This window comes from Ovis canadensis, chromosome 7 (genome assembly GCF_042477335.2).
Source record: "Ovis canadensis isolate MfBH-ARS-UI-01 breed Bighorn chromosome 7, ARS-UI_OviCan_v2, whole genome shotgun sequence".
NCBI lineage: Eukaryota > Metazoa > Chordata > Mammalia > Artiodactyla > Bovidae > Ovis > Ovis canadensis.
The window spans coordinates 65,099,742-65,121,456 of record NC_091251.1 but is presented as its reverse complement, the minus strand read 5'-3'; the positions used below and the strand labels follow the sequence as shown (position 1 = coordinate 65,121,456).

The 21,715-nt window shown below is 36.8% G+C and overlaps 1 protein-coding gene across 1 annotated transcript in view; it reads right to left on the bottom strand.

Annotated features, from left to right (window-relative positions):
* Positions 1 to 21,715, bottom strand: part of PRTG (protogenin) — a 138,584-nt gene that overhangs the window by 49,813 nt on the left and 67,056 nt on the right. Inside the window, exons 3-11 of the mRNA XM_069596441.1 lie at positions 18,867 to 19,011; positions 17,514 to 17,653; positions 15,888 to 16,025; positions 15,472 to 15,630; positions 14,731 to 14,890; positions 13,692 to 13,939; positions 11,351 to 11,515; positions 7,006 to 7,311; positions 4,752 to 4,940 (exon numbers count right to left, since the gene is read on the bottom strand). Of these exons, the coding sequence (XP_069452542.1) occupies positions 4,752 to 4,940; positions 7,006 to 7,311; positions 11,351 to 11,515; positions 13,692 to 13,939; positions 14,731 to 14,890; positions 15,472 to 15,630; positions 15,888 to 16,025; positions 17,514 to 17,653; positions 18,867 to 19,011 (1,650 nt within the window). The remainder of the gene's footprint in view (positions 1 to 4,751; positions 4,941 to 7,005; positions 7,312 to 11,350; positions 11,516 to 13,691; positions 13,940 to 14,730; positions 14,891 to 15,471; positions 15,631 to 15,887; positions 16,026 to 17,513; positions 17,654 to 18,866; positions 19,012 to 21,715) is intronic.

Below are 21,715 nucleotides of genomic sequence, written 5' to 3'. Positions count from 1 at the left end.
TCGGTGATGCCATCCAGCCGTCTCATCTTCTGTCGTCCCCTTCTCCTCCTGCCCCCAATTCCTCCCACCATCAGAGTCTTTTCCAATGAGTCAACTCTTCACATGAAGTGGCCAAAGTATTGGGAGTTTTAGCTTTAGCATCAGTCCTTCCAAAGAACACCCAGGACCGATTTCCTTTAGAATGGACTGGTTGGATCTCCTTGCAGTCCAAGGGACTCTCAAGAGTCTTCTCCAACACCACAGTTCAAAAGCATCAATTCTTCGGCGCTCAGCTTTCTTCACAGTCCAACTCTCACATCCATACATGACCACTGGAAAAACCATAGCCTTGACTAGACGCACCTTTGTTAGCAAAGTAGTGTCTCTGCTTTTGAATATGCTATCTAGGTTGGTCATAACTTTCCTTCCAGTAAGCATCTTTTAATTTCATGGCTATGATCTCTATCTGCAGTGATTTTGGAGCCCCCAAAAATAAAGTCTGACACTGTTTCCACTGTTTCCCCATTATTTCCCATGAAGTGATTTCCCATTGAAACATGTATAATATCATATAAGAAACGAATTGCCAGTCTAGGTTCGATGCAGGATACAGGATGCTTGGGGCTGGTGCACTGGGATGACCCAGAGGGATGGTATGGGGAGGGAGGTGGGAGGGGGGTTCAGGATTGGGAACATGTGTACACCCATGGCGGATTCATGTTGATGTATGGCAAAAAAAATTCCAACAGCAAGTAGGAAAAAAAAAAAAGTTCTAACTTAAGATTTCTCAAAAAGAGATCTCTAAGTTTTGAAGGTGTGATTTTAAATATTTTAGATCTTTACAATTGCTGCTAAATAGCCTACTCACTAATCATGCTTGCTGTGAAATATTTAATAGCACAAATTCTTTGACAAAATAGAAGCTAAAGATGATCTAGTATCAGTGTCCTAAATGCTAAACTAAAATAGCACTATATAAGTAATCCTCCCCTTTTCACTTTCTTCTACACAGACAAAACAATTAAGGACAGTTTCTGACAATCAGCTTATGAAAACAGTCCTCTTGTGATTAGAAACTCTAACTTCAGAATTTGAAGCCAATTTCTGAAATAAACAGACAATAAAAGAGGAACAAATTATTCCAATCAGCCTGTTATCAGGGAGCACAACTGTGCTATTAACTTTGCTTCAGTTTATTGTATGATGAATGAAACAAACACTTTAAAATCCTATTTAAAACTGAACTAAACACTGAAAGTGCCAAGGGGGTAAAAAACCTAAGTGAAAATAATCACTACAAAGATACAATATCTTGAAAAAACCACAAACCACAATTTAGAACAAATCACATAAACCTTAAATCACAAGCCCAGTGCTTTTTATCCAACTCCCACAAAGTAAACCACTTCCAATAAAATCAAACTGTGTATCTTAAAACCATTAAACCAGAACAAACTAGCAACATTAAAATACTTCCACTGCTCTGACAATATTTATATTACACTAACAAATACACAAGAATCTTTTTAGCCACTTTAAAAAACAAAACATTCTACATTTCAGGGAATGGAGCTTTGAGGGTTTAGAGTAAAATGTTCTAAAATAATTTTCAGTATTCAGTACAATTAAATTTAGTTAATCAGATCTGGGAGAAAATTTGGGAGAAAATCAGACAAGTCAGTCAACTGAATCTTGGTTTAATCCTTCTTGTTTTAAGCAGTGGTCACATTCATTACATTTCTTTAATCTATTGCTATAATGCCTTACATAAAAAAGAATTTTAAATGACTGTTACAGGAACTGAAATACATGAACTCCTTCACCTATTTCTTTTTTTCAGAAACAAAGAACTATATATATTACTAAGGAGAATATGTCTCAGTAACATACTTTTTAAATGAAAACTTAATTATCAGAAATTGAACAAAAAGGGCATCAGAAAGAGGATTAGTATGAAAATGAAATTTTGAGACCTCAGTTTGCTACTCAAACTGACATTGAATCAGCAAACAAAAGCATTTAAATTTCATTTCCAAGCCCACTTAGTAAATCTAGTTTCAGTTAAGAGTATCTTTAATGTGCAGAAGCTCAGTAAAAGCAAGTATTTGCCATGTAAGACACAGATAGTGTTCCCTTAACCTACTGCCCTTTAGACATATCACTCTCTGTTAAACAGGCAGCTACTGCCAGATGCTCTCGCTAAAAATGATCACAGATGGTCAGCTGTCCAGTTAACAGAAGATACTGCCCACCCCCAACAGCCAAAAGTAGGAAGGAAAGAAGTGAGAGCTGTTCAACAGTTGGTTGCTTAGTGGGGTAAACCCATTCGCTTGCTATAAGCTGGGCTAGGCCCCACGGTGACTTTTAAGAAAAGGAAAATGGGATCCCAGGACTCTGAAAATTAGAAGGCATCTTAAAGGTGATTTAGTTAACAGCTGTACGATGTGTCAGTCTGTACAACTGCATCCCTGCCAGTCAACCATTCCAGCTCTGTCCCTGAAACTCCAGGGGTATGGAACATGCCTCTAACAAGAAAGCCCTAAAGCCATGACAAAGTCCTCTGCCACCCTGCACTGCAATTACTCTAGCCACTCAGTCTAACTCCAGTCGGGAAACATGGGGCTATTTTAATAGATGGGGTATATAGGCCATAACAAAATCATTTCCTATTTTTATACACTATAAAATGATTTTAAACTGAGTTACCCCAAATGGCATATTCAAAGGATCATACCATAAAAAAACTCAGGCAGTAAACATATGCAATTTATTTTCAAAACACAGGAAGAAATAAAGGTTTATAGAATGAAAGCTATTATATAGAGATTATAAAAGATTTTAACAAAAATCAATGGATCTTCTATATATATATAAATGTATGCTATCTGCAGAAAAAAATTTAATTTTAAAGAACTGTTTTTAATTGGCAACGTTTTAATAAAATGTTTCTCTAAACTTTTCACAAGCAGAGCATTACTTTTTTTTCCAATAAATTACTCATCTGTTTAGAATAAGCTACTAATATGTTCAAGAAGATTGCTCTAAGAATCTCCTGTTTTGTATCTTCAGTGTATTTATATTTCTAAACTATCAGTGAAGAAATTGGAGATATTAAGCTTGATGTATGATTTTTCATCAACAATTGTCTCAAAGCCTGTTTCTTACTTGATACTGACTAAAATTTTCCAGATGAAATGACATGCCTCTGGAAAGGGAAGGCACCCTGAGAAAGCATGGCTAGAGATAAATGCTGCTAAGTGCTTGACAGTAGGTTGGGCTAATGTCATCTGAGCATCAATGGCTTAAGGAAGGTCACCCTGGCACATATGTAACTTCTCATCCTTTATAAAGCTGCATGACGGGGATCAACTGTGAAACTTACTTAACCTAATACAGATTCAATTAAAATCCAAAACAACAAGATTACAAGCAAAATGCCATCTGGAAAACTACTGCCAAGAACTGGAGAGTGGGGTTCTGTGTCCTTGGGTCTGAAAAGAGATTTGCACGACTGCTTCTTACTCACAGGGACTCTGGTCTAATGCTGCGAGGCCAGGGAAATGAAGCCTTCCTGGATGGGACCACTGTGCCTCTTTCCTGCCTGCACACCAAAGGGTGGTCTGTGACAGGGAAAGCCAGAGTGCTTGTAAATGTCTAGTATGTGCAGAAGGGGCTGTAACAATCCAGTAGGAACTCAGCTGATGATCATAAACTTGCTGCTTTGTGCTTAAGGGTAAAAATCTACTCATGAGCAACAAACAGCTAAGTGTGCAGTCTATACCTTGAGTATGTTTATACTCATGCATTTATTGTAGTTGTAAGTGTCTTTATTACACCTTCTACTAAACATGTTTACATAACAAAACCCTTTCACTGTGCAAAGATAGGATGAATAGCGAATAAAACAGGGTCTTTCAGAACTCTGATGAACTCAAACATAAAATTAAGTGCTTTTTTCTTGACTGTTTCTGTGTTAGAACTACATACAATAAATATTTACAGTTACATAACATAGACTGGCGACAATTTTTAATCTTACAGTCCATTTACAATTATTACAGAATATTGGCTATATTCCCCATGTGGTACCATAATCCTAGAGCCTGTCTTACACCCAATAATTTTTATACCCCTCTCTCCCCCACCCCATAGTGCCTCTCCCCTCCGCACTGGTAACCATTAATTTGCTCTTTATGTCTCTCAGGCAATTTCTAAATTAATCTGATCATCTGGTATAACAATATTGTTATTTTCACATTTCTATTCTACATCTACCATACAGTCACAAGAATAGATCGGTATCTCACTCCGCCAGAAGTGAACTTCAGAAAGAAAGTCAGATGCCCAATGGTGGGGAGAAGATAGAAAGATACATTGGCTCAGATGGTAAAGAATCTGCCTACAATGCGGAAGACCCAGGTTTGATCCCTGGGTTGAGAGGATTCCCTGGAGGAGGAAATGGCAACCCACTCCAGTATTCTCGCCTGGAGAACCCCATGGACAGAGGAGCCTGACGGGCTGCAGTCCATGGGGTTGAAAAAAGTCAGACGTGACTGAGTGACTGTGCACTTGCGACACTGTGCCCAGCCACTCAGTGGCGAGTCGAGGACCACTGAATGACTCATGCAGCAGAATATATGCAGTGAGGTAGTAAAATCACTTCTTTTCCTTTTATCACTAAGGCAGTGATTCTGCCTTATAGCCAATAACTTTTTCTCCCAAATGGTCAGAGAGGAAGGAAAAAAGGAAAAGCACTATACAGGTCCACTCACCTAAACCACTGAGAGTGTAGAGAAGGCCACTGGTATCTAAGAAAATGGGTCCGTGCTCCTGCTGCCCCTCCTCTTTGTAGTACAGCTTGTAGCCTTGAACGGTTGCTGTATCCTCAGCATCTTGCTGCCACTTCACAGAAATGGTGGTACAGTTCAGAGGTTCCAAATGTAACTCTGGAGATTTAGGGGCTAGAAAAATTCACCAGATGTGTATGTGTAAGAAAACTCCTAATTCACATGAAAACACAGGAGAGTGGAGAGCTCTCCGTTCTAAATCAACAACTGCATAAAAGTTCAATTCCAATAATTACACTTGCCTTTCATATTAAAAATTATACAATGATATTAAATTTTGAGACAGAATTAAAAGTATAAGAAGTGAAGAGGAAGTGAAGTCGCTCAGTCGTGTCCGACTCTTTGCGACCCCATGGACTGTAGCCTATCAGGCTCCTCCGTCCACGGGATTTTCCAGGCAAGAGTGCTGGAGTGGATTGCCATTTCCTTCTCCAAGAGTATAAGATACTAAGAAAAAAACTAAGGTATTGGGTTGGTCAAAAAGTTTGGGTTTTTCCATAACAGTGTATGAAAACCCAAATGAACTTTTTGGCCAATCCAATATATAAATAAGAACAAAATTATATTTGTGGATTTTAAGTTTTTTCAAAGAAGAAATATGTATATCGTAATTTTATAAAATTTATTTATTTGAAGGATAATTACTTTACAGACTTTTGTTGTTTTGCCAAATATCAAAATGAATCAGTCATATGTATTTCCTAATTTTGACCATCTAATTGTTATTAATCAATTAACAAAAAGCCCAGTCACATTACACTCCACATTAGTAAAAGAGGAGGAGGGTCTGGGACTTCCTCGTATTATGATCTTTCTATTAAATTGATGATTTGTTTAAAAATATATGGTAGTGATACTGATTCAGTTCAGTTCAGTCACTCAGTCATGTCTGACTTTTTGAGACCCCATGAACCACAGCATGCCAGGCCTCCCTGTCCATCACCAACCCCCAGAGTGCACCCAAACCCATGTCCATTGAGTTGGTGATACCATCCAGCCATCTCATCCTCTGTCGTCCCCTTCTCCTCCTGCCCTCAACCCCTCCCAGCATTAGAGTCTTTTCCAATGAGTCAACTCTTCACATGAGGTGGCAAAAGTACTGGAGTTTCAGCTTTAGCATCAGTCCTTCCAATGAACACCCAAGACTGATCTCCTTTAGAATGGACTGGTTGGATCTCCTTGCAGTCGAAGAGACTCTCAAGAGTCTTCTCCAACACCACAGTTCAAAAGCATCAATTCTTCAGGGCTCAGCTTTCTTCACAGTCCAACTCTCACATCCATACATGACCACTGGAAAAACCATAGCCTTGTCTAGATGGACCTTTGTTGACAAAGTGATGTCTCTGCTTTTTAATATGCTGTCTAGGCTGATCATAACTTTCCTTCCAAGGAGTATCTTTTAATTTCATGGCTGCAATCACCATCTGCAGTGATTTTGGAACTCAGAAAAACTGAGTGTTCTATTTCTTTGCATTGAGCGTGGTGGCTGTGCCAGCGCAGGAGTTAATTAGGTCTCTATTAATAAATACCTTGGTAATTCAATTTGATTTAGATCCACGTATCTTTTTATAATTCATTTATTTTTTAATTGAAGGTAATTGCTTTACAGAATTTTGCTGCTTTGTCAAATCTCAACATGAATCAGACATAGGTATACATATATTCCCCCTCTCTTACCTCCCTCCCATCTCACTCCCCATCCCACCCCTCTAGGCTGATACAGAGCTCCTGTTTCGAGTTGCCTGAGACATATAGCAAATTGCTGGTGGTTATCTATTTTACATATGGTAATGTAAGCTTCCATGTTACTCTCTCCATACATCTCACCTCTCCTCCCCTTTCCGCACATCCGTAAGTCTGTTCTCTGTGTTTGTTTCTCTACTGCCGCCCTGCAAATAAATTCTTCGGTACCATCTTTCTGGATTCCATATATATGTGTTAGTATATGATATTTATCTATCTCTTTCTGACTTACTTCACTCTGTATAATATGGACCCATGGATCTTTGAAGGATGTGCAAATTAAACAGAGTAACCAAAAGTTTAAATTGTTTTCAATTAAATCCATGGTCTATGGAATACTTTAATTTTTAAGACAAAATTTAAAAATATAAGCCTAAGTTAGATAAGACAAAAAAGAAAGATACTGTGTTATTCTTCCTTAATAGTCCACATTTACCTTTCACACTTGTAGCTTTGGGTGTCCTGTGTGAGGTCCACACTGAAGACTCTCCCAGCCCCACTCTGGTGGCAGCAGTAATCCTCACCAGGTAGACACTATCAGGTTTCAGGCCTTCCAAGAGGTGCTCATGACTGGTCCCTGGGAGCTCCAGAACTTGAATGGAGTTGTCAGTGCTTAGGCGGAAGGAGAGGCGGTAGAGGACCACCTGGCCCCGCCGGTACTTGGCTGGGATGGGCAGCCAGGAGACGAGGATATCAGTGGGACTTCGACTTGTCAAACTAATTTCAGGAGGTCTCAGGGGAACTAGTCATAAAAGAAGGCAGATTTCTTATCAATATTTAGAATTAAAATGGTCAACTAGCACACTAGTATTTACGGAAGTATCTTAGCAGCAGCGTATCACATATATAATAACGGAGAGGTACTTTCAACCCTGGCTGAGGCTTCCAGTCAAGCAGAGTACAAACCAGAAAAAGGAAGGAAAAAATACTGAAGGGAGGATCCAGTGTAGAGAACCAAAGAAAGCAAGATTTTCATCAATGTTGCTGTGATTGTTTTGATATTGTCTGGGATGAATATGAGCTTACTTAATACTCATTAAAAACATGAGAATATTTCTCAATAACTTCACCAAGATGCCTTAAAACATAGAAAAGAGAATTACACAAGAATGGAGAAGCCAAGGACAGCAGGGTTAAAACCTGACAAATAATTTGAAGTGTTTAACAGTTGTATCTTAAAAATTAGTAGGACTTTTTTTATCCCCAACTATAATATATCTCCATGCTGCTTAACATGAACACAATGATTTTCCTGTAAATAATCTGAATATAACTGGCACTCCAGGAAAATGGGTCAAGAATACTGGGAAGCAGTCTAATATTAAAAGTTAAGAAGAGTTCTGGACTTAGCCTCTGTGTAACTGAGTCCTTGTTATATCAATTTCTACTGTGTGTGATCTTGGCCAAATTAATTTCTCTGTGTCCAGTTTTCTTCATATACAAAATGGGGATGAAAACAATATTTTCTTCTACAGGCTTTCCTACCTCAAGTGATGGAAACTATCTGTCCAACTGAAAAAGATGAAAACGCCGGTGTCATCCTGGACTCCTCCACACACTCCCCACATTCAATCCTGTGGCTCGATGACTCACACGGCCACCCCTTGGTCCCTGCACCATCACCCTCAGCCGGTATTGTCACAATAGCCTCCTAACAGATCTCCCTGCCTCTGTGCTCATCTCTACCATTTAGTCTCAACACATTTGCTATTAAATTCCAGGTCAGATCTTATCATTATTCTCCTCAAAAGAGCTCCCATTTCACTCACAGAAAAAGCTAAAGTCCTCATTGAAGCTTCATACAAAACCCCATCCATTGATACTTGTATGGTTGGCTCCTCATTCTATGCCTCATCTCCTACTACTTTCTGCTTGTTCCCTCCACTGTAGCCATGCTTGTGCTTCAGGCCCTTAGCAATTTCTGTTTCCTCTCCCAGAATGCACGTCTTCCAGTCATTTGCTTAGCCAGTGCCCTCATTTTCATTTCCTTTGTGTGTGTGTTAGTCGCTCAGTCATTTCCGACTCTTTGTGACCCCGTGAACTGTAGCCCATCAGGCTCCTCTGTTCTTGGACTTCTCCAGGCAAGGATACTGGAGTGGGTAGCCATTCCCTTCTTCAGGGGACCAAACCCAGCTCTCCTGCATTGCAGGTAGATTCTTTACCATTTGAGCCACCAGGGAAGCCCTTTCATTTCCTTTAGGTCTTCAAACGTAACCCATGACAAGAGGTATCTCTGTCTGAAGCCTTACTCCCCTTCCCTGCTTTCTTCCTTCTTCTCAATACTTATCACTATCTCATCTAGTGCATATCACTGGGTGCTCATCTTATTTATTGTTCCTCTCCCTCTTCTCCCACAGTAGAAAGTAAGCTCTACAAGTTATGGGCCAATTTTTCATTTCTTTCATTCACTACTAAATACTGAATAATACATAGCAGGTACTCAATAAATATTTGTTGAATTAATGAAATAATAGGTAGAAAAGGGAAAACTAAGCATTTCTGAGTCCTTCACATGAACACATGAATTCTCACAAAAACCCAGTGAAGAGAGTGTCATTATTATTTCTACTTTATAGCTAAGGAAACTGAGGTAGAGAGGTGAAATCACTTACCCAAGGTCACACAGCTTGGAAGTAAGGAGGTAGACCTAGAACCTGCATTTTCACGCCTACACTACTACTCTTATGTAACAATGATTCTTCTATCATAGGGCTAGGTCGGGATTAAACGAGCCACTGGAAGAAAGGTTTTTAGAACAGGCAGTGGTAAACATTTCACAAATATTAGCTGTGTCTGCTGTGTACCCTAGGAGACCCACACAGAGTAGAATGGCAACCCACTCCAGTATCTTGCCTGAAGCCTGACAAGCGCAGGCTGAGGAAATGAGGGCAGGATACTGATGTGGAAACTGAAAAAGCAGTGTCAGAAGTCTGTATGTTATCTAGAAAACAAAATGAAATTTAATTAAACAAAAAACTTGCAAAATAAGGAAAGTTTAGAGGAGAAAACTTTGAGATCATAACTGAACCGGAACTGGCAAGTTTAACCAGTGGCTTGCTATGCTTTAGACACATTTTCTTCTACGGGGCAATACCTCATAAACCCAAAGCAACAACAACAGCAAACACCAGCCTGTGTTTCACTTTAGTTATTCATGTCAGAGGTTGTTAAACATAATGAGATAACTAGAGAGGTCATGGTTCACCCTAAAACGGAATAAACTCAAATGTGGAATTCAGCATCCAGATCAGTGATAATTTTTTCTTTTAGTAAAAGTCTGAATTTATAAATAAACAGTTACACAAGTGGCATTATAGAAATATAAGAGATGTAGGACTAAATGGATGAAGAAAAAGATTTGAGAATCATTTATATTAAAATGCTTTGAAAACTAAAGGAGGACCATTTCTTGAGGATGGATGAGAAAACATTTGTAAAGGGGGAACAGTATAATTAAGTATATTTTAAATAATCCCCCTTTCACACTGTAGAGTACAAAAATGGGTTGTAGAGAGGACCTGGAGAGCGAGATGAAGAGTCAGAGGAGGAGAATCAGTTCTATCAGGACTATTTTAACAGACAGAATTTCCCACCATTATAAGAATATATGGGCTTCCCCGGTGGTTCAGATGGTAAAGAATCACCCTGTAATTCAGGAGACCTGGGTTCGATCCCTGAGTCGGGAAGATCCTCTGGAGAAGGAAATGGCAACCCACTCCAGTATTCTTGCCTGGAGAATTTCAGGGACAGAGGAGCCTGGCGGGCTACATACAGTCCATAGGGTCACAAAGAGTTGGACATGACTGAATGATTAACATTTTCACTTTCATAAGAGTACATGGAGGCCCGCTCTCAAACTCACAGCAATTCAACTTTCAACTGGAGATAACAAACTGAACAAGTAATACTTTCCTCCTTAAGCAGAATAAACACAAATTTTTCTAAAAATAAGCTATCTGATTTTACAAGAATTTTTTAATTGATAGTACTAAATTTTATAAACTTTCAGTTTCAGAAATTCAATTCCTCTGGCCTCCAGTCTTTACAGACACTCAATGTAATTGTCATTACATTTATTCCTGCCTAGAGAATCTCACATTTTGTTTCACTCAGTAAAGAAAATGAAAAACTCTGCAATGCATTTACAATTTAAACAGGAACTTGAAGAAATATGACAATTTTGTTATTAAAATTTCCATTATGTGTCTGAATTTGTTCAAATAAATATTTATAGCTCATGAAATTTAAAATTACTACTAAATCAGATGACCAATTAAAAAACTATGAATTATAAACAAAACTGCTCTTTATCCTTATCATATCCTGTTACTGTCAAAAATTGAGAGTAAGATCTAAAACGGTAAATTAGCCTGCTAGTTATCACATCTGTTTTTTTTTTTTTTTTTTTAACCAAAACCAGGATGCCACTGCTGCTGCTAAGTCACTTCAGTCGTGTCCGACTCTGTGCGACCCCAGAGACGGCAGCCCACCAGGCTCCCCCGTCCTTGGATTCTCCAGGCAAGAACACTGGAGTGGGTTGCCATTTCCTTCTCCAATGTATGAAAGTGAAAAGTGAAAGTGAAGTCACTCAGTCGTGTCCGACTCTTAGCCACCCCATGGACTGCAGCCTACCACGGGATTTTCCAGGCAAGAGTACTGGAGTGGGGTGCCATTGCCTTCTCCAAAACCAGGATATTTTCTCTTAAAACACATATTGCTTTAAAGTTATAATAAACATATTAATGTTCATGCTTAGATATCTTAGAATCACATTTTCTTACCATCCTCTAAAGTGTTCTGTATCACATGGTCGGACATCTGACTGGCCCCCATTGGCATATATGCCACAATGTAGAAAGTATAATTGCTGGCAGGTTCCAAGTCATCAATAATATAATGTGTGGTGTCGTTTCCAATGACTACTTGATACTCTTCATTATTTAAACCTAGATTAAATAATCGGTGTTTAAAAATTATGAATATTTAAAATTAAATTAACAAGATCATTACCATTTAACAAGACTATGAAACACTGATCCTTGGATCTCTGTTATTTTTGTGACTCTTTGAAAAATGTGAATAGGAAGGTTTTTATTTTCTAAAAGTAACCATGTTTTGCTACAAGTTTTTAGCTTGAATTTTTCCTGAAGAAATCAAACTGAAAACAATTAATCGTCTCTAAAGTTCATTTAACGTCTAGTCAAAACCCATAGCGGAGACAATGTACAGCAGTAACACAACAGAGTTTAATACTACAGAACACTGTAGTTCATAACAGTGTAAATCTTACTTGCTTAAACTCACGGTTTCTTTCTCTTTTAAACATAAATGGAGAGACAGTAGGGAACGTAATGGCTCGACTCTTTATAAAAATAAACCAAACCAAAAGTTGTCCTGCAAAAGGTCTCATTTTGCCCCTTGAGATTCTATTAAATTTGACTGACACAAGTTGTTCTTTTATTTATACTAAAAGCAAAAGAACTGGGAGGCACACAATGTGCTTCAAAACATTTTGTTCCACTATGAGGTACACCCCCCCACGCCCAAAGAGGAAAAATACTCTCAGCAATTCTTAATAAAATATGCATGGCAAGATACAGAAGAGGATTTGTCTTTGTGGGATTTAATTCCTACAGAGCAAACCTGTAAAGTGGAACAAGAGCGCTGGCAGCTACTGTGCTTTGTGAACAATTCACAGTAAATGCACGTCAACTTAATCAAAACTCTCTAAGGATGGAGCCCCTTCTCTCCACACTGGATTTATAAACAAAACAGAAGGCAAATTCCACTATTAAGTTTTCCCACATTTCTGAATTAACTTGATAGCATTTTAATTAGACAAGATTACAGGCATTTCACAACAGACTAGCTAATGGTTCGTTAATTAGGAACTGCATAGTACGATTTCTGACCTACCAAACAAGGTCCTTGAGTTCAAATTAAAAAGCCTTGTGCTGCCTATGAATAGACCACTGAGCTGCATGTGGAGGCTCTAATGAAATAGCCATAATAGCGAACAAGAGTGGTCTCCACCAAAGCCAGCATTCCTTTTACCTTCTTAAATCACTAAAAAGGGTATTAACGTACTCCAACATGCTTAGTTATCAGATTTTCATTCTTCTTGCTACCATGACCTCTTATTTAAATTCAAAATACTACTTCAAAATACAAAAAACAAACAACAACAAACCACCTGTTTCTACAGACAATTTTATTAGAGCACTATTCTTTGAAATTTGTTTGGAATGTCTATTGCATAAAAAGCAGACTGTTTGTGTAAACAACTAAAATCTGTAAACCTCTCCTATGGCTTCCATGAGAAATCAATAGTGAAATCTCTAGGATTTATAACTAGTTTTTCCATTTCCTCTACATTTTTTGCTAAAAGAAAATATAAGGATAAAAAAGATCCCAGATATGGAACTGAATAAAAATTTTAAGACAGATTTGATTTCTACTTTTATATAATAAATGAGATATCAATGAAGAGTGTCCTGCTCAATTTTTAAAGAGTTCTATGAGGTTTCAGAAAACATTCAAAATATACAAAATCATATTATGGGGAACTTGAAAATGTTTACTTTCCCCCTTGAAAATAACATGCTATAGTGACTAGAGTTCACCTTATTAAGTAGTTACACCATTGTTCCTATGTGATTGCGTACTTAAATTGGTATACTAAGTCTTAAGGAATTGATACCTTGGCTGAAATGAAATTCGTAAAGTACACCACTCTAACTTTTGAGCAGGCAAAGACGGTACTTATTTCTAAACAGAAAAATCTTAAACTATACTTAAACACATAAAGAATCCACTCCAATATTCTTGCCTAGAGAATCCCATGAACAGAGAAGCCTGGCAGGCTATACAGTCCAGAGGGTTGCAAAGAGTCAAACGGGACTAAAGGGACTGAGCAGCCATGCATACACATAAAGTATACAACAATACAAAATTCGGCAAAAAACTGATACACAGATCATATAGTAATTATTTTTATTAAAAGAGGTAAATGCCACAGAACTTCAAAAATATTTTGTGGATTATGTAAAACATCATTTATATTGAAAACAAAGCCGTGACAGTAAATAGCACTTAAAAATAAACACTTCTCAAATTGCTTACCTTCTGCTTTCATGTAGTGTACAGAATAAGCGATGACTTTGTCTGAATTGTAAAGTGGCCTCTCCCAAGCTAAAAGGATGGCTGAACTCGACATGGTTTCAGCATGCACGTTATAAGGAGCACTGGGTCTGTCTTCTGACATTACTACAGTCAGCCTGGCTCTAGATAAAATTGATCCTTGGCTGTTCTCAGCCATGCACTGATAAATAGCATCATCTTCAGGAATAATCTGGTTAATTACCAATTTACTGAAGGAAGAAAAAAATTACTTCAGTGAAACATCTAAGGATGACATAAAGATAAAGTTATGCTAAGTGCACTCGAAAATTTAAATAACAAGTTACTAAGAACAACCTGTGTAACCAGCCCTACTAAGGAAAAACCTATATGAATTGTTTAAAATTACTCTTATTTTTTGAGTCTATATAAATAAGTATGTGTGATATCCAAATCCTTTTGGCTTGAGGTGACAGCTTGATCTCTTTTTTTAAATTTGGCTTTTATTAAGGAAGTATATTAAGTATATTAACATTAATCATTAATAGCATCTAATTTCTATAATGTTGCAATGTTACATAAAATTCAGGTCAATAAAAATGTTCAGAAGTTTTGTTCAACGTATGAGAATGGTACAAGAAGATTCCTATTTACACTAATAAAAATGAATTCTTAAAATCATTAAGTTTGAACTGTGGAGGAATGCTTAGAGACTTAATTATTTCCTTCTCAATTCTTCACTTTATGAAGCAAGGAACTGAGACTCCAAAGGGTTTACATGCTGCTAAAAACTTAGCTGGTGGCTTACCAGGACCAGAAGTCAGGTCTGGAGAACCATTCCAACTTTTATTATAATCCACCATGATCTACATATAAAATACAAAAGGATTCTGGCATGCTGATATTATAGCTTTAAGTTAGTTTCTTATTGTTACCTCAGTTTAAAATACCAATTTAAGTGTTTGATGTTATAACCATTTCACATTAGAATTACTAAATCATTATGTTTTGTCTAAAATAGTAGCAAAGTGACTCAGCCCACCTGTTGTACATTTTAATTCTACCATTTGAATGTATCTTCCTCCCATTTTTCAACCATGACATTTTGGGTGAGGGTATTCCTTCTGCCTGACATACAAATCGAGCAGTACCAGCTCGAGGCCTCGTTAAACTTTCTGGCCATTCGACAAATGAAGGAGGAGCTATTAAAAAAAAAAGAAAATATTTTTGTGGTACAAACACAAATCAGACAGTCAAGGAAGAGAACAGCAAATGATACAAGTCCCATCCCTGAAAATATCTGACATTCTAAGCTTCTTGCTTGCACTCTACATCTATTAAAATCTCTCTCTCTGGATGCCTTTCCTCTGCATTGCTCAGTTAGACGTCCACTTCCCACAGGCTTTCCCCATTGACACCAAACATACAAACACACTAAAAATATGTGTGCCATGATCCTAATGTGCACAGACAATAGATTAAAATTGTAGACTGGTCAATGTGTATATGAATTTGTAGGTGGATGAGGAGATAAAAGGGAAGCTTAACTAAGAAGGACCATGATGTTATAAAAGCAAACATGATGAACACTTCAGAGTGATTCTAGTCATATTTTAACACAAGGCTTTGATTTCCTCCTAAAACTCATTACTGGATTATAATATTTCAATCAACTTTCACACAAATGCTACAGAATTAAAGAAAAGTGGAAGTAAGCTATGAGGTAAAACAGCAAATGTTAAAATGTAAGATTCTCCTAATTGCAGAAAGAAAGGAAACATACCCAATACAGTTAAAGTTGCCATAGCAACTGTAAAGTTGCGTGTGCCTGGGGTAGTGGCCCGACAAACATACACTCCAGCATGTTGCAGTCTGATGTCAGATATCATGAGGTTACCATTTCCAAGTACCCGAGTATTAAAGACATCAATGGACTTGTGATCTATTTCAAAGAGAATACTTGAGTTAAAACAACGTAATATATGATCTAAAATTTGACAGAAGATCACTATCCAAACAATCATTATCACAAAAGGTCTAAAATTTTCTATACTAAAACCTTTCACCTACACCCTGTAACACCAGAAAGTTAAAAGCCATGTAACTGCCAAACATGTGTGTTGTATATAAACATGTTATCAATTTCACTAGTATGAACAAAGTTGAAGGAAAAGATTTTTTTTTCCTCAGAAGACTTACCAAGACGGCTCCAAGAAATGATTGGTTTGGGATTTCCCGTGGCCACACATTCTAAAACAACAGTCTGATGAAGGGATGTTGTTACGTTTTGTGGACCTGCTACAATGGTTGGTGTGTGGAAGGACTTAGACTCCTTACCTTTAAGAAGGAAAAGGCAGGAGATGCGAAAATATTATAAATAAGATATAATAAATGAATTAAAATATCTATCCTGAAGTCACTTTTTTCCTTTTCTAAAACAACTAAATTGAGATATAACTCACCCATTTGAAGTACAATTCAACTGCGTTTAGTACTTTTGGAGTTGTACAATTATTACCATAACCAATTTTAAAGCATTTTCATTACCCCCAAAACAAATTCCATTCTATCAGCAGTCACTCTCAAAGCTCTCCACAGGCTGACAATCACTGATCTACTTTCCGTCTCTGGGTTTGCCTATTCCAGATATTTAATAAAAAAGGAATCACATCTTATATGGTCTTTCGGAACTGGCTTCTTTTCATTTAAACATTAAGGTTCATTTAAGCTGTACCATGTACCACTACTTCATTTCTTTTTATTGAATGATAATAATAGATTAAATAATTAATCAAATGGATAAGATACATCTTATTTATTCATTCACTGGTTGATGGACACTTAGGTTGTCTCCGTATTAACCACTTTTAATTGAGGTTCAAACACTGATTTAATACTTTCACTAATCTTGTTAGGAATTAATGTGACAGTGGGGAGAAAGAAGAAGTGAGAGAGTGCTTTTGTCTTTATGCTTCATACCAAGAAGCTAATAGATACCACCTAAAATTAAAATATGGCATTAAAAATTTAAGTTTTGATGTTTTTAAAAAAATTTTTTTAATCTTAAAGGATCTTTTAGGAAGTAATATCTCTTGTGAAGAGTAAACATTCATGTGAAGTTCAACAGTGTCTTTAGGACAGGTTTTTTTCCCACAACATTCAAGTAAATTTAATTATTTAAAAATAAAAAACTAGCATCTGTGTATAGTTCCATTTTAATAAAACACATTTCTTCATATTCATCTCTCTAGCTAGTTTCCCTTCTAACTATATTTATGTACGGCAAAATACATGAAATTATATACACTTAAGTGTTACAATGATCACCTCTGGATATGGACTAGGGACATTTTAAAACATATCTTTGTACTTTTCACATTGTTTAATGTAAAAAAAAAGTATTTTACTTTCATAGACATTACTCTTTATAATAGAGCATGCAACATTTCTACAAATGATAATTTTTCCTATAACAACAGACAGAAAAACCCAAACTGGAAACAAATATATTTTTATTGACAATGGAAAATTCTGGTAGAACTAGATGATTATTATTCTTTTTTGAGCCTTTCTGCATTTTATATTTTAAAAACAAAAGTATTTATAAAACAAAAATTCAGTCTTTCTTAAAGATGTTGATATTAACGTATAAAACAAGTTAGAGGAAGAAGGTTGCTTAAATATATAAAAATTATCATTTTCCAACTAGATTACAATAAATTAAAATGAAATTAAAGTACTACTTTAGAGCATACTATTATAACCAGAGAAGGAAAATTAATACCTGGGCCAATTAAAACTTGAAAATAAACTTCTATGTGGTACCTGGAATCACTGTGAGAGAGGCCTCCATACTTTTACGTCTGTGGGCTATAGTAGCAGCAACACAACGGTAATTTCCAGCATCCCTTTGGTCAACATCATATATCTGCAGTACTCCTGTTGGCAGGGCAGTTATCCTGTCACTAGAAGAAACATGATTAAACTCTTTGTAGTAGATTTTATATTCTATTTTAACATTTATCCTATGGTAAAAATTAATATACTCAATCTTTTAAAAATGCCAGATGTAATACTTTCAAGACTAAAATATCAGCTTGATTCAGTTGTTTTCATTTGGGCTATAACTCTGTAAAATGCAAGTAATTATGTTGTATTTGACTTGTGAAATCTATTGGTGTAATTTTACACAGAATCTCACTTGACATGATAACTTACATTTAGAGCTTAGTATGATTAGTACTTTTAGTATTTAGTACATTTAGAACTTACAATCTAGAGCTTAGTATGATTTTTTTCTTCCAAATTCCCGACTTTTTGCCTGTTAGTATCTAGGTATTCGTCAAGATTTATCTGAACGTAAAGTTTTTTTTAAAGCTCTTCCTTGAATAAGTTTGTCCATCCTAGTGCTCTTTACCATTTCAGCAAGCAATTTGAGCCTGCTAAGAAATATTGCTATTCATTAGGACAGGAACCAAACTTTTGAAGTTGCTGCCAAGTTCATGACCCCTAAACTCTAACCACCTCAGAGCACTAGGTATATACATGCATGCACATGACTTTGTGTGTGTGTGTGTGGTGTGTAGTGTAGAGGGGGCTGCTAAGCAAGTGGGCAACCATTATTGTATATATGGGAAACCTTAAACCTTTAAAATAGCATTGCTATTCTCAGTAGTCAAAGTGTAATTTAGTTTCCTAAATTCTTGGGCTGCAATCCAGGTGCCCAGGGGGTCCCATGGTTGGAAAAGATGTTTGAGGAAGAGAACAAAGCACTAAGAGAATCTGAATTCTGATCTAAACCAAGATGCCAGGAACTATGTCCCATATACCAGAGACTGATAATCTAATTCTTTGCCTAAGTTTGAGATGTCTTAAAGCATCTGCCTACAATGCAGGAGACCTGGGTTCGATCCCTGGGTTGGGAAGATCCCCTGGAGAAGGGAATGGCACCCCACTCCAGTACTCTTGCCTGGAGAATCCCAAGGACGGAGGAGCCTGGTAGGCTACAGTCCATGGGGTCGCAAAGAGTCAGACACGACTGAGCGACTTCACTTTAAGAAATTAATTATGGCTATCATAAACAAAAATGAGTTTCACCATGATCTTTCTCCATATACGGTTTTATGATGAAATCTTTGGTCCTTCTGTATCATCTTCAAAGATAAAAGCTGCATTTACCTGTCCATAGTTACAGACAGAGTTGTCCGATTTAATTCCCATGTTATGGCCGCAGGAGGGTTTGATGAAATCTTGCATGCAAATCTAGCAACTCCACCTTCTTGGACCTCAATAGAAATTGGCTGAACTTCAAATGCAGAAATAGCTATAAGATAAAGTTTTTCACATTCAGAATAAGTATATGCACTATTATATAATGCTTAGAAATAAAATTATGCTAGATATTACTTATCAAACTTGAACTTCTGCTCAGACATGAGGCCAGCTGAACATAACAAGCACAAAGAGAAATAAAAAGATAACTTTAGAAAAACCACGGGGCAGTTACCCTGCTAAAGGAGTTTAGTCTTTCCCAAAATGAAATTCTCAAGAATCTTAGATTTCAGAAAAAAATGAATGTAACTGAAACAACAAGGATTTTTAAAAATTAATTATTATTGTTATTATTATTTTGGCTATATTGGGTCTTGATTGCTTTTGTGCAGGCTTTTCTCTAGTTGTGGCGGGTGGGAACTACTCTTTGCTGCGGTGCGTAGGCTTCTCATTGTGATGGCTTCTCTAGCTGCAGAGTACAGGCTTTAGGGTGTGTGGGTTCAGTACTTAATTGCAGCAAATGGGCTCAGTAGTTGCAGCTTTGGGCTCTAGAGCACAGGCTCAACAGCTGCAATGCATGGGCTTAGCTGCATGTGGGATATTCCCTGACCGGGGATCAAACTTGTGTCTCCAACATGGCAGAAGGATTATTATCCACTGTTCCATCAAAGAAGTCCCAACAAGGGCTGGTTTTAAATTGAGTTTTGAAGAACCCATTGGGTTTCAATGGAAGGAGAAAAACAAGACATTACAGAATGAAAGGAGTAACATGAAGGCAAGAACAGAAGTAAGAAATGTCCAGCCTGTGTTCACAGGATTGTGAGGCAACAGCCAGGATTAACTATTATACAGGCTGTTTAAATAAAAATGACAGAACCGGGTGGCGGCAGTGAGAACAGAGAGATTCTGCAGATATTGTAATGAAAACAGACTTGGTTTTTATTGGACACAAATATGTCATTCCATGTTTGGAATGAAATGAGGTTGGTATTGATGGAGGAGAATGAGAGTGGAAAAAGTGAAGACAAATGATGTGTCTGAAAAATAAATGCACACAGATTCAAGAGACTATTTTCAGACTTAAGTCTTGAAATGCTGATATTTTCTAGAGATAATTCTTCTTTACTCTTGTAGACAAGCCTCCAAGTTTTACATTTTGATGGAGCCCAGACTCCAGGTAATAGTGTAGCTTGCCTTTCCTCTGCTAAGTCTTCCAGGATATAAAGCAAGGGCCACAATAATAGTCTCACTCTCCATCCTCAAACCCCAGTTCAAAAAATAAATATGCATATATACAACTTTCAACAAAATGAGAAATTATGAAGAAATACAGAAGTAATAAGTGCTGGATGACTTATGCCTCATTGCACTGGGAAGTGTAAGAGGTTACAGAAGACTAACAAATTCTGCCTTGGACGTGACTTCATTAATCTGTAAATGGATCATGGGCCTTTAGAGATATAGAACAAAGTCAGTGAGTAATAATGAAAATACTCTTAGGAATATCTCCTTCCAAAAAGGATGGAGTGGGAGTAAATTAATATTTTGTGTATGTAACAAAAAATTCTTACTACTTCAAAACAGCAGTTTCAAACTGCTGTTGTCAGTAGAGTCAGAAGGTTAAAAGCATTTTTATGATAATCATCCTTTGCCTTTTTTACCTTCATTTCTCTTGAGTATACAGTGCTTCCAGAAGCTACATGATGGGTGATATAAAGCAACAAACCTAATTCACTGTGAGAATCCAACTGTCTTCTACTAAGCTAATTTAAAAGATTTGGACAAATGTAAAACAGTGTCACTCATCTTACTAAAATTTTTGGAAAACAGTTATTTTTCATTAAATGTGCTATCTAACATGTATACTATCATGTGAATTGAATCGTCAGTCTATGTCTGATGCAGGATGCAGCATGCTTGGGGCTGGTGCATGGGGATGACCCAGAAAGATGTTATGGGGAGGGAGGTGGGAGGGGGGTTCATGTTTGGGAATGCATGTAAGAATTAAAGATTTTAAAATTTAAAAAAAATAAAAAATAAAAGTAACCCCATTACTCATAAAAAAAAAGAAAAAAAATAAATGTGCTATCTTAATATGTAATTCATCAGTGTTTTCAAAATTAATTTTTAAATTTCTCAGTTTTAATTTCTAATAATAAAGTATTATTAAATATAACCTACCTAAACAAAAGCTCTTTGGAGTCCTCAAGATTTAAGCATATAAAGAGTGAGACTAAAATGTTTAAGGATCACTATTCAAGAACATTAGACTCTGTCTGTGATTCAGGTCCTTATCACCAACTGCCTGGAAGTCTTGAAGGAGTGTCTTTAGGTGAGATCTGTCTTGATATCAGTTACCTTCGAGAGTGATGGTCATAAAAAACAAATTTGATTTGTGTTACTGATGAATTATTTAGTCCCTATAAAACTCTATCACTTTGCATTCAACCACTTGAAATTATGTCTCACAGACACTGAACTATTTATGATTCTCTGAGTATACTGTATTTCACATTTCTGAACAATATATAAGCTTTCCTTCTCTTTCAAATATTATAGATCCCTTTGTCTACATGATGAAATCCTATTATCATTTAAAACCTAGCTCTCTTGTCTCACCCTTTGGGAAGCTGTTCCTGACTTTTTTCTTCTATAAAACTCCTGTAGAATGAAGACCTTTATTGCTACTTTTATCCCACAGTATTATTGTCACATATTCACAAGACCGTCTCCCATTCCACATTCTGAGCTCAATA